Source organism: Genypterus blacodes, unplaced genomic scaffold (genome assembly GCF_046128005.1).
Source record: "Genypterus blacodes isolate CSIRO-AG114 ecotype Tasmania unplaced genomic scaffold, CSIRO-AGI_Gbla_v1 ptg000240l_1, whole genome shotgun sequence".
NCBI classification, from domain to species: Eukaryota; Metazoa; Chordata; class Actinopteri; order Ophidiiformes; family Ophidiidae; genus Genypterus; species Genypterus blacodes.
In genome coordinates, this window is record NW_027467038.1 from 547,164 (window position 1) to 562,626 (window position 15,463).

The window sequence follows — 15,463 nt, forward strand, 5'->3', positions numbered from 1 at the left end:
AACAACAACAAGGATTAGAATTCCTGTTTGACAATGAGTGTTTGACAAATACCATCAGATATCAGAAGAAAACAAAAGGCCTCCGCTTCAGTCCGCACTCGTTTCAACAGACCTGCTGTGCCTGCGTGCCGGAGAGACGGCCCACTGTTTGTTAAAAATGCTCATTTAGTAGCTTGGGTCACATGTCGCCGAGCTCACAAACTGGCAGAGGAGAAGATCTGGAGCGAGAACAGGAGCCAGACGCACAATCGGGAACACAGCAGGGGGGAGAGAGAGAGAGAGCGAGCGAGCCACAAACGGCTAACGTCGGGTCACTCTCCCCCACCGTTACAGGAACACACGCAAAAGCAGACAAAACAATCGACGGCGCTTCACCTCCGAGCTGTCCTCATCTTCCTCGTCACCATGCCAACACATAGCTCCCACCCCTGCGGACGCGGCGGGCCCCGAAAGCGGCGCGAGAAAGGCCGGCGTGTGCGCTCCCGAGCTGAGCCCCAAACCTCAGTGACACACGGACGGCAAATTGAGTTCGGGCGGAGAAAAAAACGATAAAAAGAGATAAAGACAGGGAGAGAGAGTTAAACGAGGGAGGAGGAGGGGGAACGCCTCCTGGAGAGGATATCCGTCCCAACACCAAGCTGCTCAGGCCTTTCCTGTTTCCTCTCAAAGTTTGCTGCTGTCAGTGCACAGAGAGAGAGAGAGAGAGACAGAGGGGGAGAGAGAGAGACAGAGGGGGAGAGAGAGAGAGAGAGACAGAGAGAGACGGAGGGAGAGACAGACAGAAAGAGAGAGACGGAGAGAGAGAGAGAGAGAGAGAGAGAGAGAGAGGGAAACAGAGACAGAGACAGAGAAAGAGAGAGAGGGAATGAGAGAGAGAGTCTATACATCACAAACATCCTTCCTCTCTCCCTGTAATGAGCAGTTTGTTTCTCTTCGGTCCTTCCTGGATGCGTGACTCCATGACTCTCAGCCCGTTGGGTGTCTGATCTCCCTTAGGTGCTTGCCCTGGCTTCAGCTCCTTCTAAGCTTGAAGCGAGTGTGTGACCGCTTCTCCCCCCTCTCTCGTTCCCAGTTGGGGCCTGAGATATAATCTTGAGGGCGGAAACAGGGGAAGGATGCGTTTTCCAAGTTTTGGACCGGAGCCAGATCGTATAGTCAGGACGGAATTCTGCTGCCTGCTCGCCTTTGCATTTCCTGTGGCCGCACATCTAAAGAGACCCAACGCTGAGCCCACTTCCTGTATGGAAAGCTTATGGGATAGAGCCTCTGTCCCGTCTGGAGAAATGAAACCTGTAGGTACTGATGGGGCGAGTTTGTAGCTTAGTGTGGTGTAGGTTTGCTATCCGAGGAGAAGGAGGAGAAGAAGAAGAATGGGAGGTTTGCAGCCTCCGGGTCGCCTCACATGCAGGAGATGAAAGCGTGGACGAGCTCAGCCACGATGATGATTATGGCCAATCTTAAATAATAACTCCTTCCATTCTGCAGCAGCCAGGACACACACACACACTCTCCGTTACACTCCAGCCTCACAACCTTAAGGACGCGTCACTGGGCCGAGTGGCGAGCCGGCGTCTGCTGTCGCTGCCAACACAACATGTGTTAAATGTGTGTTAATAGCAGCAGAGCAGATAATGACTCAGTGTGCCTCTAGCTTGGAAAAGCAACACCATGGAATAGAAGATGACACACACGCACACACACACACACATCTGATAGATTTACACGCTACTAACAGCTACAGAGAACAGGCGGATACAATGGAACACCCAATACCCGCCTGTGTGTGTTGGTCCAGTGTAACATGACATGAATGAGTCGTGCTGGACAGCAGGGACGGGGGGGGACAGGGACGGGGGGGGGAAGAGACCCTCGACGATTAGGGGAGGGGCACTAGATGATTAGTTCTCGAGCTCCACAGAGAACGGCACCAATTCAATGGAGAATGAAGCTAATTTGATCAGACTGTGTGAGCAGCGTAGAGGAGCCTCAGGATAGAAAGGGGACAAGACAGAACACGGTGTTAGTGTGTGTGTGTGTGTGTGTGAATTAGCATGACGGGATAATATGAGCACAGAACTGACACTCCAATACAGCGACAAGATATTCCCCTTGTATAACTAGAGTGTTGAAATACTTGTTACTCAAACTGTAATACTGATCTTAGCCTCCCACGTGTTTCTGGTTCTGATCTCGACCCGCCAATTTGTTTGTTCTGGTCTCACAGGCAGTGTGAGAAGAACAAACAGGGTCTTCCCAACCAAAACAGGCTGCGCTGGAGAATAGAGAGACCAGATAACGAAGCGGTTGTCAATATGAGTCCAGCAGCAGCAGAAGCTTCTCCATCGGTCCAGACATTCATTTTTATATTGCTCACATTCTCCAGTGTGTTTTCATTCTCCTCAAATAACAGATTTACTCCCCTACAAACAAACCAACAAAGCTGTTTGCAGTGAAACGTGACAGCATGAGGTCAGAGCCCCGCCCACTACTGTGTGAGGCCTGTGTTATTGTAGAGGGTGTGTGTGTGTGTGTGTGTTTGTGGGGGGGGACGTGTGCAGTCATCATATATCCACTGTCCAGCTGGGACGTCCCTGACCTCTGCTCTGTCCCCCCGTCTGTCCACATCACATACTTTCCCCTTGACTTTGTTTTCCCGGTGATCATGATTCCATGATGATGTACTATTCTGGCTCAGTGGCGCTCTGCTGACCTGAAGTCACTGGAGTGTTAAACAATTAAACATTATCACAAATTTACATTGTGATACCTGAGTGGTTACATAGACAAAGAATCACAGTACATCCTGCAAAATACTGTGACACAACAATACCCAACTATCTGAGACAGGAAATATTAGCCAACGACATTGACTCACTGATAAATGAGGCTGTGTGAAAAAGTGGCAGAGTGTGTGTGTGTGTGTGTGTGTGTGTGTGTGTGTGTGTGTGTGTGTGTGTGTGTGTGAGTGTGAGTGTGTGAGTGTGAGTGTGTGTCTTCGGTGTAACATGAGCATGTAGACTAGCCTGACCTACAGACGACAGCCTGGGCCCCTGCTGGAATAAACACTTTGGCCCCGTTTCTTTTAATTCTGCTTGCCGGCAGAGATAATTGCAGACGGACACAAAGTGATGCAGTAGCCCACAGAGATGAACACACACACACACCTGATGGCAGCATGTGGGCGTCAACCTCAAAACCTTTCCCATCCTCTTCTGCCTAACGAGTCCACTTTCTATTATTCGGTTGAAAAGCCGAACCTGCGGAGACTCACCACTTCCTGTTTTTTGTTGAACTGGCCGTCTACATGTCAGACGAGGCCGGAAGAGGGAATGAACATAAATAAAAAGGACAACATGAGGCGCCCGGGGTGAGGAGAGGAGGAGGAGGAGGAAGAGGAATCAACGCACCGCGCTTTACTGTCCTCACACAGGGGGGCTGCTCTGTCCTGTGATGGGTCGGTGACGTGAAAACCATGAAGAACAAATAATGCAGAAATACTGTGTTCATGTGGAAGTGCAGCATTCTGTGAACAAAGAGAGACGTGATCACAGAAACACGGCAACTGGCAACAACAAAGGCCAGACATGGACAGAGAGGAGGGGGAGAGAGAGAGAGGGAGAGAGAGAGAGGGGAGGGGGAGAGAGAGAGAGAGAGAGAGAGAGAGAGAGAGAGAGAGAGAGAGAGAGAGAGAGAGATAGAGATTTTTTTCCTCTCCTCGCTCTTCAAACAGGCCAAACATAGACGTGATCAACATCAGAACAAGAGTCTCACTGAAGCATTGTGGGTAAAGTGTTTTATGTTGACAAATCTATACTAGTGGTGTGTGATGCAGCAGAGCAATGTCTAACACACACACACACACACACACACACACACACACACACACATGGGAATGAGGTCAGGGTAGACAGTGCCTGACCTTTCACCTCTTCAACCCTGTCCAGGCCCGTCTCTCTCTCTCTCTCTCTCTCTCTCTCTCTCTCATCAGTAAGTAGTGGCTCTTCCTCTTCTTCTGTCATTCTCACACCACTTTGCATACATTTCGGTGTTCGCCTTCCTTCAGCGAACACAACATCCATTATTTCCCCCACTGGCTGTATTACACCTCTGACTGAGCCTGGCAGTTGTGGAGGAAACCTTCAAAACCAAACAACCAGCTGAGGAGTGTGAAGCCGCTTCTATTTTCAAACTCAAAGGATTTTTCCTCTTCCTCGTCAGTCTGCTGTTCCCTTTCTTCCTCTCTCCTTCCCTCACCCACTTGTCTTCCATCCTTCCTGCCATCCCGTCTCCTTCTCGCCCTTAAACATGTCCGTCTCTTCTCCCTCTATTTTACTAAACTCATCTCACACACTCTCAGGCGCCGCTTTGTACACAACCGTGCAAGAGACAGACGGCGAGAGAGACGTTTGGCGGAGACATGAGCTGTGAGCCGACGGGCTGGAGGCCTGAGGGCAGGAATGGGAGGCGTTCAGGATCCTTTGCCTGACCCGAGTCAAGCCACATATCAAACGCTGCTTTGTTATGCAAACTGTGGACGGCGGGACTCGATTCTCCCCGGCCTTACTGCTCACAGGATGCACCACACACACACACACACACACACACACACACACGCACACACACACACACACACTGACTAAAACACAACACAACCCAAATGACGTCCACTGGATGTGTTAAACATTCTAGTGGAAATATTTATCAGATTTTCTTCCAATGTAAACAGCTTGGTGAAGAAACTAGTTTCCGTCTCTCCCCTCCTCTTCATCATTTGCATTAAAGCTACTCAGTCAGTATCTGTACGGCTTCACGCTGTGGAATTTGGCAATAAATGTTTTGAATTGTAAAGACCGCAATGCCAACAAACTACAAGATCAGAATATGTCGTACACCTTCATTGTTGGGTCATATTCATAATCTCATCGTCCGTCTCTGATTGTCCTTTACTCCTCTTGGTACACGCCTTGTTCTCCTTACTTGCTGGGGAAGTGTAAGAAGTCTTCAAGCTAACATCCAGTGGGTTTTGTACCTCGACCTGTGGAGCTTAGCCAGACTTTTTATTTGGCCATGAACTGGAAGGAACATTCCTGGTGGATTCCTGTCAACGTCCAGAGACCAACACAAACAGGAACACCCATTCTATTGGTTTAGCTATGTGGGCAAACAGACACGTAAAGAATGGAGTGATAAAGACACACAGCAGACCTGCACAGTCTGAGAGGACATCATGAGACCAGGAATAAATAAAGTGACGAAAACTCAGGGGAGACGCAAAGAATGTCGAAACCATGACAAAACACGAGAGATATTTGAATTACAAACATCTCCAAATGGGAATTTAAACATAACGCAGGTGATGTGACTCAATAGCCGTAACTGGTGAACCTTGGCATTTCCTGGAGGAGCGATTGGATAAACAGAGAGACAGAGGGTGAAGATGGAATTCAGGCCGGTCAAAGACACGTTCCTGATCAGCAGTGGAGCACCCAGGCTACATGTCAATCACTTAGCCAAAGGACAGACACCCGCCAACTGTATTTCTCAGTGGAGAGAAAGCAAACACTGATTCCGATCTGGGCTCGTTACTCCAGCAAAAAAGCACGAAAACAGAAGGTTGACGCAAGCCGTTTCAGCATCTGTACGGCCTGAGAGGGCAAAGCTTACGTACGGACTTCCACCTGGCATAAAAGCCGACTGCTTCTCATCAAACGCCGGCGCAGGAAAGGAAATGTGTGCAAAAGACTGTGTGTGTTTGTGCGAGTGTGTGTGTGTGTGTGTGTGCGCTGAGGCATGAGTCATATTGAGAAACATCTGGAGGCATTCCTAAGACGCCTGGGCGGTGACAGCAGTCAACCTGGCAGGACGGAGGGAAGGAGGGAGGGAAGAGTAAACGAGGAGCAGGGAGCAAAGAGGGAAACTCACTGGGCTAAAACCATTCTCCCACAATGTTCACAACATTTAAATCAATCCCAGATGATTTGTTTAGTCGTTAACTACATGAGGGAAACTGAAATAAAGATCCTTCCTGATTGATTCCTAACAGACTGGTCGATTGGGAACAAGATAAATGACCATTAAGTGGAATTTGGCGTCGGGGGGGGAAACTGTTACAGGTCTGTTAAAGTCGATTGAGTACGTCTCAAAAGTGCCATTTTCATTCAATTCAAGTTTATCTTTGTCGCCTAAACATCACATTGAACATCAACGGTTCCTGACCCAGCTGAGGCCTCCAGGAAGACGCGGTACACCTGTAACGAATGGAATGATCAAGCGCTCCACATTCCTCCACTCATCCGATTAAGATTAATGCTATTATTCTACTGATCCCTGTTTGATTTGAGTTTTTTTAATCTCATTCAAACTCGGTTCAAAATGATGTCTGTTAGCTTTTAATCAAACTCAAGACTCTAGCTTTGGATTTCCAAAGTGATTCTTACACCATGGAGAGACGAGTCACTGACACCTCATCTGTCACACATCTGCTAATATGCCAAGCAGCAGAGAACATCGCAGCACTGTCGTCATGACTCCAGCTGGCCTCTTCACGTCCATGCACATTTAGTTTCAAGGCCTCCGCTGCTCCTCCGTCGATGTTCTTTTTCTTTTTTTTATCTCTTTCAGTGAGCTGAGGGGGGGGTAAGGGGAGAGAGAGAGAGTGCAGGGAAGAGGAGACAGACACCCGCCCTTCCCCACGGGACGGGCGAGAAGGCCAAGAAAGCCTCCGAGCAGAAAGAGAAGACAGGGAAAAGAATGAAAGAAAGGGATACCAAGAGAGAGGGAGAGAGAGAGAGAGAGAGAAGGAGAGACAGAGAAAGAGAGAGAGAAGGAGAGACAGAGAGAGAGGGAGAGAGAGAGAAGGAGAGACAGAGAGGGAGAAACAGAGAGTGAAAGAGAGAGTGAGAGTTGGTCGGCCAAAAAATGAAAAGAAGCAGGTGGTGATGGTGGTGTGTGTGTGTGTGTGTGGGGAGGGGGGGGGTCCCACAGTGCTGGAGGCGATTGATGGATAAAAGAGCACGGTAGAGAGAGAGAGAGAGAGAGCATGCTGGGAGTCCAGACTCACTGCCAAGCAGCACATGAAAGACGGAGCGGCACAACACAGCGCTCCACGCAAAATCAGCTTCCCATCCACGTCAAAATCACCTTCCAGCCCCTCGTCTCCATTCTCAGGCGCGATGGAGAGAAATATTGTTATCACACGTTCGGACCATTACATCATTACATCATTACACCGCAAATCTCACTATCACAAGCACAATATTTGCTCTTTAAAAACAAGCAACCTAACTTTTGCCTCCAGACATCCTGTAGCCGCGGAGCGAGGAACAAGGTGCAAAATGTGTGTGTGTGTGTGTGTGTGTGTGTGTGTGTGTGTGGGTGCCTGCGTGTTGGAAAGCAGGGAGTCTGGTTGGCAACCAGGGAGGGGGAAAGGAAGAGGAGGGGTAGAAGGGAAAGATGAAGGGATAGAATGAAGGAGGGGGGGGGGGACGTGTGCGTGTGTGTGTGTGTGTGGTGTTTGCTGTGGGTGTTAAGCTGGACGTGAATGCTCTCATTGTGGCCTCATGTCCAGCATGAGCGCGTTGCTATTAATGTCACCACAACTCAAGGAAAAACCTCCTGACATGTGCAGACTTTGTGCCGCATGAGCTCAGGCTGACATGGACACTTCAACAGGCCCACACCAAGCTGGGCTCCTTTCCTCACTGAGTCTTTTCCAGTGACATCGTCCCCCTGAAACTTCTGGGAAATGAGCAGAGAGGATGTTGTGGAAACTTACATGCAGGACAAAATAGCACCCAAAGAAAACTGGATTCCATATTGGTCCATTCAGTACATGAAGGGTAAATACCTCCAAAACAAAGCGTTCACTTTTGTTAAATGGCCGCATCACAAAAAGCAAACATCTCCTTGCAACTTCTAGTTCTTTTTTAAATATGGGTGTGCACACTTGTAGCTGAGCTGAAGTTCAAACACGTGTCAGGTTGTACATGAGTGTGTGTGTGTGTGTGTGTGTGTGTGTGCGTGTGTGTGTGTGTGTGCTGCTGGGTTTAGCTGAGGGGATTACCATCATAAGCTGTCTGATGGCCTGAGTCCATTTGGCATTGTGAACATACAGCCAGAGTGAATTTCAGACGAGGAGATGTGATAAACAGGAGAACGCACGCAAAAACACACAAACTACATGGATAAAAGGAAACACGGAAAGAAAGGCGTGGCCTGATCTGACACATGAGCACGGGCCCGTAAAGACCATAGCGTCTGAAACGTCTCTACAAACACAAACATCACACACAGCTTCAGCTAAATGTGACGACCAAGCTGGAGTAAATCTAAAACAAAACCTGGAGAACTCCCAAACCAAGGACACAGAAAATAAATAAAGAAATACAGTTTGTGTTTGCTGAGCCGTGACTGAGCGCTCTCAGTCATGCCTGCAAGTGTGTGTGCGTGTTTGTTGCAGAACGGCAGACAAAGCGTTTTTGGCCGCGCATGCTGGTCCCTGGCAGAGAGACGGAAAGACGCTGCGTCCCATTTGGGAGACTGGAGATGTGCGGCAGCGGCGGCAGCATGCAGTGTGTGTGACAGACAAAGACAGAGCTGCGTATGAAAAACACCCTGGGGGGGCGGGCGGGGATTCGCGGGATTCATTTGTATTTTCTTGGCACATTATGGCTGTGACTCAGGTGTGGCAGCAGCTCAGACCAGTGAAGCAGGTCCACAAAGATCTGCACAAACAAGTGGAGCTCAGCGGCAGCAGCAGCAGTCATTATGTGGTCGGGGCTGGAGGGACATTTCAGGCTGGAGGATTACCACCTTTCATTATGCAATAAAAGTTAATTGTTTGGCGATGCTGCCATATGCTGCCATCGTAGAATTGAAGACTTTTCATATTCAAGTTCCTGATTGAAAATGCATGCAATCTCACTCCAAGATGTCTCACACACACACCTTCTGCAAACCAATTCATATGTAGGAAGTGTATGACTGGTTATTAACTAAAGGTCCTGGCTGGCTAAGCTATAGACATAATAAATAAGTAATCATAGTCATAAATCATTCAGTACTGAAGGATCCTCATGTGGATGTAGAAGCTAAACTGCATTTGCTTTATAATAAGGAGGCATTAAGGCAGGAGATTCTGGAGAGCAGACAGCTTTTTGTGGGAAAGGGTGTGTTTGTTTGTGAGCAAGGTCCTTCTGAGGTTAGTAACAATATGGGAGGAGTAAACACAGTGATATAGGCATGTGGGCTGTGAGATCAGGTTATGTAAAGAGGCTCGGTGTAATGGAACCACAGCTTAATTCATGCAACAGTTTAATTAAGCGCTGCGGAATGAAACCGTTTCAATACGTTCTGTAATTACACGGCCAAATATAATCCCACGCTTAGTCACTTGTTGAATCCACCGTCTTTGAAGCTTCCACAAAGAGTGCTGACATACCAGTCCAACAAGTCGTCCCTAGTCAGACTTAATGTCAGGGGAAACAGCCAGGTATGTGTGTGTGTGTGTAAATCGTTACGTAGAATCCCATGACCTCATCGTGTTTCCAGCTTTTCCCATGACAGCCCAGCCTCCAGGTAACACACCAGGAAGCACCCGTCTCCTCCCTCAGCGATCTATTTGCCCGACGCTCCCTCTGTGTTTGTGGCTTGCCAACATACGAGAAGGAGGCCCAGATAAATCTACTTCCTGGAGCACGATGTTCATTTGAATGATACCTCACACTACTTGCAAAACATTTACAAGTAGTTCCATGTTTTGTTGTCAGGCGATACTGAGGGCAGACTTGTCTCCTCCCCTCCCCCTCAGGGTCAAATGACTCCTCAAGCAGCACCTGGAGCAGGTAAAGTGCATTCAAATCTTGCTAGTCAGGCCCCATTTACCTGAGTCTCTTTTCATCCATAGCTTCCTTTCAATTCAGTCATTCAGTCAAGATTTTGATTCTTATTAGTTGGTCCTTCTGAACAATCTGCCATGTCAAATATAATACCATTGAAGCATCCATCCATTGAGGCTTGTAACATTCTGAAGGGCTCTCTAAACATCCATCCTAACCTGATTTTTCAGCCTGGTCGGTCTGGAGAGCGTCCCAATAGGCCAAATGTTACCAGTGCAACATGATCCCCGACACAATCTAATGACAGAGCTGCTTTAATACCTCCCACAGTCTATTTATACCTTACAAGTCACACCCTTAAGGGAAGACGCACATAATCAGACGCACACATGCGGAATACCCCCCCCCCCCCCACACACACACACACACACACACACACACACACACACACCGGGTGACAAGATCTTATCAAGGCTATTCTTATCAAATATTTGCCTCATAATTTGGCTTATGCTGGCTAAAACAAACACGTGTGGAACTTTTTAAAACTACTTTACGAGGAAAGACTGCATTCTACTTCACACACTATAAACATCTGTTGCCCATAGATGCAAACAGAGCTGGTTCATCTATTAACTGTGGAAATGCTAAACTCAAACTGCTCGATTATCAAAAGTCATACCAAACGCCTAAGATCGACTATTTAGATATTTTTCATGATGTCATGCAGACAGTTATAACCCAGGCCGACCATATTTAGCCAGTCTGAGTTGAGTCCATTTGGCTGTTGGCTAAAGCAGCTTCTCCCTCCAGATTCTTCCCAGTGGAGGATGGATACACTCCTGAAGAACCGCCATACCAAGAGAAACCGAGAGGGAGGGCCGCAGAAAGAGTGGGAACAGCAGAGGAGGGCAGCAGCTGCTACGTATCCCGGCCAGGAGGGAAGAACAGATAGTGGGAGAGAGTACGAGAGAGGGGGGACAACAGAAGGGCAACACAGGGGATCGTTTTACACTCAGGGACTCACAACTGTTGCTGCTCCAGAACCATTCACCAGAGTTCGGTCAGGTTGCACTACAGAGGCAGGAATGTGTTCCCTCAGCTTCCTCAGAATCAGACACTATAGTCTAACACAACCTCTGACACACACCAGCAAGTGCAAATACACACCAACTTCCTCCAAAGCATCACTGCAGCAAATTGGGCCTGGTTGGCCTCTGAACCAGACTTAGATCAGTGTCCTTCCTCTTGAACCGGTTGTACTGCTTGGCAAGAACTCTCCATGTGGTGAACTGCCTTCTGCTTTCACAATGAAACAGTAGAAATAATAACGTCCAAATATAAGCGAAGGTAATGTTTATTTTAAAGCACTTCCACATTTACGTGTCAGACCGTTTCCTCCTTCTACTTTTCACCCTTTGTGAGTCAGAGCACGAGTTCATTTTCCTTTTCAGCACCAGACCACAGCAAAGATTGATTATACTGACAGAATATTCCTTGGCTACCGCGTCTTCATACACAAACACCTAAAAATACCTCCAGCCATTTAAGACCACAGGTTTGGATTCACCAGTGACAGCTAATTCATAAGCAAATGGTGGTCAAAGGAGGATATCAGGGGTAATTTAACAATACTCAACCATTTTGGGATGTTGATTAGAGATTACTTGTTCTAAAGTCCAACAGTGAGGGACCCCAACATACTTCAACTTCACTGTGCCACAGTCAAGAACGGTTCAAGGTTATGCAAGATGGGTACGAGTTCATAGTTAGGCCTTCAGAATCTACCTGGACTCCATAATGACACGGCAAGCAGACCAGAAGATGAACTGTGTGTGTTCACGGTTTCACAGCAAAAGTGATATTTTTGTAGAACCAAAAATAACCTAGTAATGTTGCCTGGTTAACTTCTAAACTTGGCGCTCGGGTGACCAAGCAACCAGCGACCATGCAGAACTAACCGGTTTACTTCCCTCCATCTTGGTATCAAATTAGCATCTAAGTGGTCAGATAAAACAACTTTATGGGCCGGCTTGAAGTTTAATATGGGAGGAAAACCCCCGACCGCCTAATGAGGTTTACACAGACACATCAGCACTTGTGTTTTCTGGTGGCTGTGTGAGCTCCAGGGACCCATGCCTAGCTGATCCCATTAAGCTGGCCGATAGCGCTTTGTTCTCACCTCGTGTACCAGCAGAGCCCAGTGAGGGGGGGCGTCACAAAGCTTAAATCACCAGTGTGGGGAGGATGAGGAAAGTTTACAACCTAAGGGTAACAGGGTGGCAGACAAAACTGAAAAACGATACTGTGTGGGGGGGGAAATGGTTTAATGACCCTGTGATCAAACTGTCCTCAGGGTTCTGCAGCTGTCTGACACACTGAGCGACTCGCCAAAATAACGCTCAGCAACGGCAGAGAAACAAATTAAAAATAAAAACGTTGCCCTGACACTGAATCCCCGTGAGAATATGTTATGATTATCATCCCGCTGGGCTTGTCACCATAGCTCTGATATTGCATCAGATTCTATCTCCTCTTGTCTGATGAGAAGATTGAAGCTCCGCCCAGAAGACAGTAGCAGACAGAAGCCAGTTCCTGTCAAAGGAAGTCAGACTCTAGAGAAAAGGTGTAAGCTGAGAGTTCTATCAGTATTAATACAGAATAGATTTGCTGTTAACCGTCCACCAAAGGCTGCCGTCGCTTTAACATTGTCTCAGCAACAAACACAAAGTTCCTCCTACATTTCACAGTGAAAATGGTACAATGTCACTACAGCAGCTGTGTGAGAAAGCTGTTTAAAGGGCCGGGCTGTTTAAACAGCACCACTGTGCTAAGTGGTGCGGCTGGGATCAATGTATGCTGCCCAGAGGCCCTGGGTTCTGCCATAATGAGGAAGGGTCAAGGGTCAGGGTATGTCAGAGCCAAAGGCTGCTGGTGTTGACAAACCAAGCCAAGCCAGAGTCCCTGTGAGGGAAAATAAGGAATTACTGCATTCATGTAAATCTAAAACATGGACTGGTGCTTAAACTAATGCAGCTATAAAACAAGACTACAGTATTTGTAATCCATTCAGCCTCCGACCTCAACAGTAACATTTATTTGATGTTATCTATTTTGTAGACAGTGATACACACTGATCGACTCGCTCCTACAACTCTACGACCACTTAGGTGACGCCATGACAACATGTGAGCTCGAAGTTGTTTGTATGTGTGTGTGTGTGTGTGTGTAGGGTGAAGAAGGGGGCTCAATGGAAGCTGGAACGCAGGGGTGCATCGCTATGAGGTCATAAGATTTATGGGATGTGTGTGGGAAGAGGAGATGTGAGGGAAAGATAAAGAAAGACAGAGAAATCCAGCTAAGGCACCCATAGGAGGCATTGAATATACAGACAATATGTTGAGTTCAGACCAAATTAAGAGAGAAACAAAGGAGTTGTAGAGCTCTTTGTTGACTCTTGCTCCTGTAGCACCCAGACAGGGAACTGGCTAATGGGCTAGCCGGGCGGCGAGTGAGGGTGTGGTCAGAGTGTATCAGTGTATCACAGCCAGCATGAGAAAAATGAACTCATGATCAAGTGAATGCGATCTGGGCTGCTAGATTCAGACAATGCCACCTATTGTACTGATGCTGCTCATCATCAGCATAATGCCATTCAAACCCCCCCCTCCACACACACACACATCTAGTAAGCCATGCCCAAATCTGAACTGAACTGAAGTTGGACCGATTCCACCAAGTCATCGCCTGAAAGGTTGACTGCAGAGAGAGGAAATAATCTCAAATAAACAGCTGCCTAAAGCATAAATCAGCAGTTTGGCTCGTCTGTTCTGCAGCTAGTGGCATAACTCACAAAGAACCAAAGCAGTAACAACAACACTGGATTCCCTTTAAATGTCTTTTTAGGCACAACAAACAAATGGGTGAGTGGAACTTGGCAAGTAGCACTTTAACCCAGCAGTGGAGAGAACGGGCCACTGACTGGCAGATTGACTGGAACAGGGATGAGCTAATGTGGACACCGTATGGAGACGGCACACTGAGGACAGAAGCCCGAGGGTGTCCAGCGCTTAGGTCCAACATGGAACAGGGAGTGATATGAAAGACGAGGATCAGCTGAACTTCTCCACAGCCGAAGGTGCAGCGGTTGTAATAGAAAACAAGAGGGGACGCACGTATTGATTTGTTTGCTCAGAAAGAGATTTATTGTGAAAGGAAAGAATCTCATTTCCATCCAAAGTGGCAGATTAGAACAACAAAAACATCAATCTGTAGCTCATCAGGCTACAAACTGGTTTCTGTGTCGTCTTTGCCAGCGGGGAGGGAGAACTAAATGGTGATCCTCCTCATTATAGTCTCCTTCATATCAAACAGTGTTTCTACATCGCCCCCCAGACAGTGGAGCCAATATGAGGTTATGATCACAAGTTACATGACTGAATACAGTATTATACATGAGAGACGGAATCACATGAGAGCCAACACGCCATCCAGAGAGATCACATGACTTTAATAAACACGGAGGAGAGTATTTGCTCTCTTGTTCCTTGAAGCGTTACTGTGGATTCTGTCTGCCTACATGGCCACAGGGCTGCGCCGAGAAAAGGCCTAGGATGTGTGTGTGCATAACTGTCTCCTTACGTCATGCTAAGGCTTATGGGAAGAAGTCCTATGTATTCCCCTGAGTGCCGAGACTCTGTGTGCACGTCTCACTTATAGAACTTCTGTGTGTGTGTGTGTGTGTGTGTGTGTGTGTGTGTGTGTGTGTGTGTGTGTGTGTGTGTGTGTGTGTGTGTGTGTGTGTGTGTGTGTGTGTGATCACTTCCCTGCATGTTTTGGGGCTTGATGGTGCTTTTTATTACCAGCAAACTGCGGAATGTGTCACACAACCGACACACAGATAAACACAGAATAGTTTGGTGAAAAGCACCACTACAACAAAAACTCAATGATATTTCTATTCCGTTCTGGGGTTATGCTGCTTTTCACTCTGGTGCACTTTTGTCTTGTTTTAGAGATAAATATTTGGCGTAACTCTGGAGATGTTGAGCAGAGAGAAATGTCATTTCCTAAAAAACGGGGTTAATCCGCCGCCATGTTGTGGGAAATGTGGGATTTATATTCATCGCCTTCCTGAATCTGAGACATAAATGTGGTTTCCCATCCACCCAGATGTTTTCATGGTGCAGTTTGGATGTTGACTCCTCCCCTACAGGCCACCAGTGCTGATTTTATACAGTATGTTCTTTAGACAGCATTCTGTTTGTTTTATTACACAGTATACTCTCACTAACATTTTTAGACTTAAAGATGTATTTGTTTACATTTACGGGAGTGAGTATCGTTGTAACTTTGCTAGTTTTGATGACATCATTGTTGTAATTCTGTTCATTTGAATGGCATCATTCCTGGAGCCTTGGTGTTCTTTCGATTGCATCACAATTAAATGTGATGTCACCACATTCTCATGTAAACAGAAGCACGTTAGACGACGTTGGAAGCAGTTGCTTTTTGATCGTACCTGACGGACGTACATTTGACTTTGTACTTTTGGGTTTTCTGATTTCATGGCTGTTTAAGAGGATTTACCTGAGGATTACCTGAGGCTTACCCAAGAAGTGACACAT

At 47.2% G+C, this 15,463-nt stretch overlaps 1 protein-coding gene across 2 annotated transcripts in view; it reads right to left on the bottom strand.

Annotated features, from left to right (window-relative positions):
• Positions 1 to 15,463, bottom strand: part of pkn1a (protein kinase N1a) — a 32,571-nt gene that overhangs the window by 11,708 nt on the left and 5,400 nt on the right. The window contains exon 1 of one of the 2 annotated variants that reach the window (XM_076171148.1): positions 376 to 538. The exons of the other annotated variant lie outside the window; for it this stretch is intronic. Within the exon in view, the coding sequence (XP_076027263.1) occupies positions 376 to 417 (42 nt within the window). The 5' untranslated portion in view covers positions 418 to 538. Of the gene's footprint in view, positions 1 to 375; positions 539 to 15,463 lie in introns of those variants that run through there. 2 annotated transcript variants of the gene reach the window in all.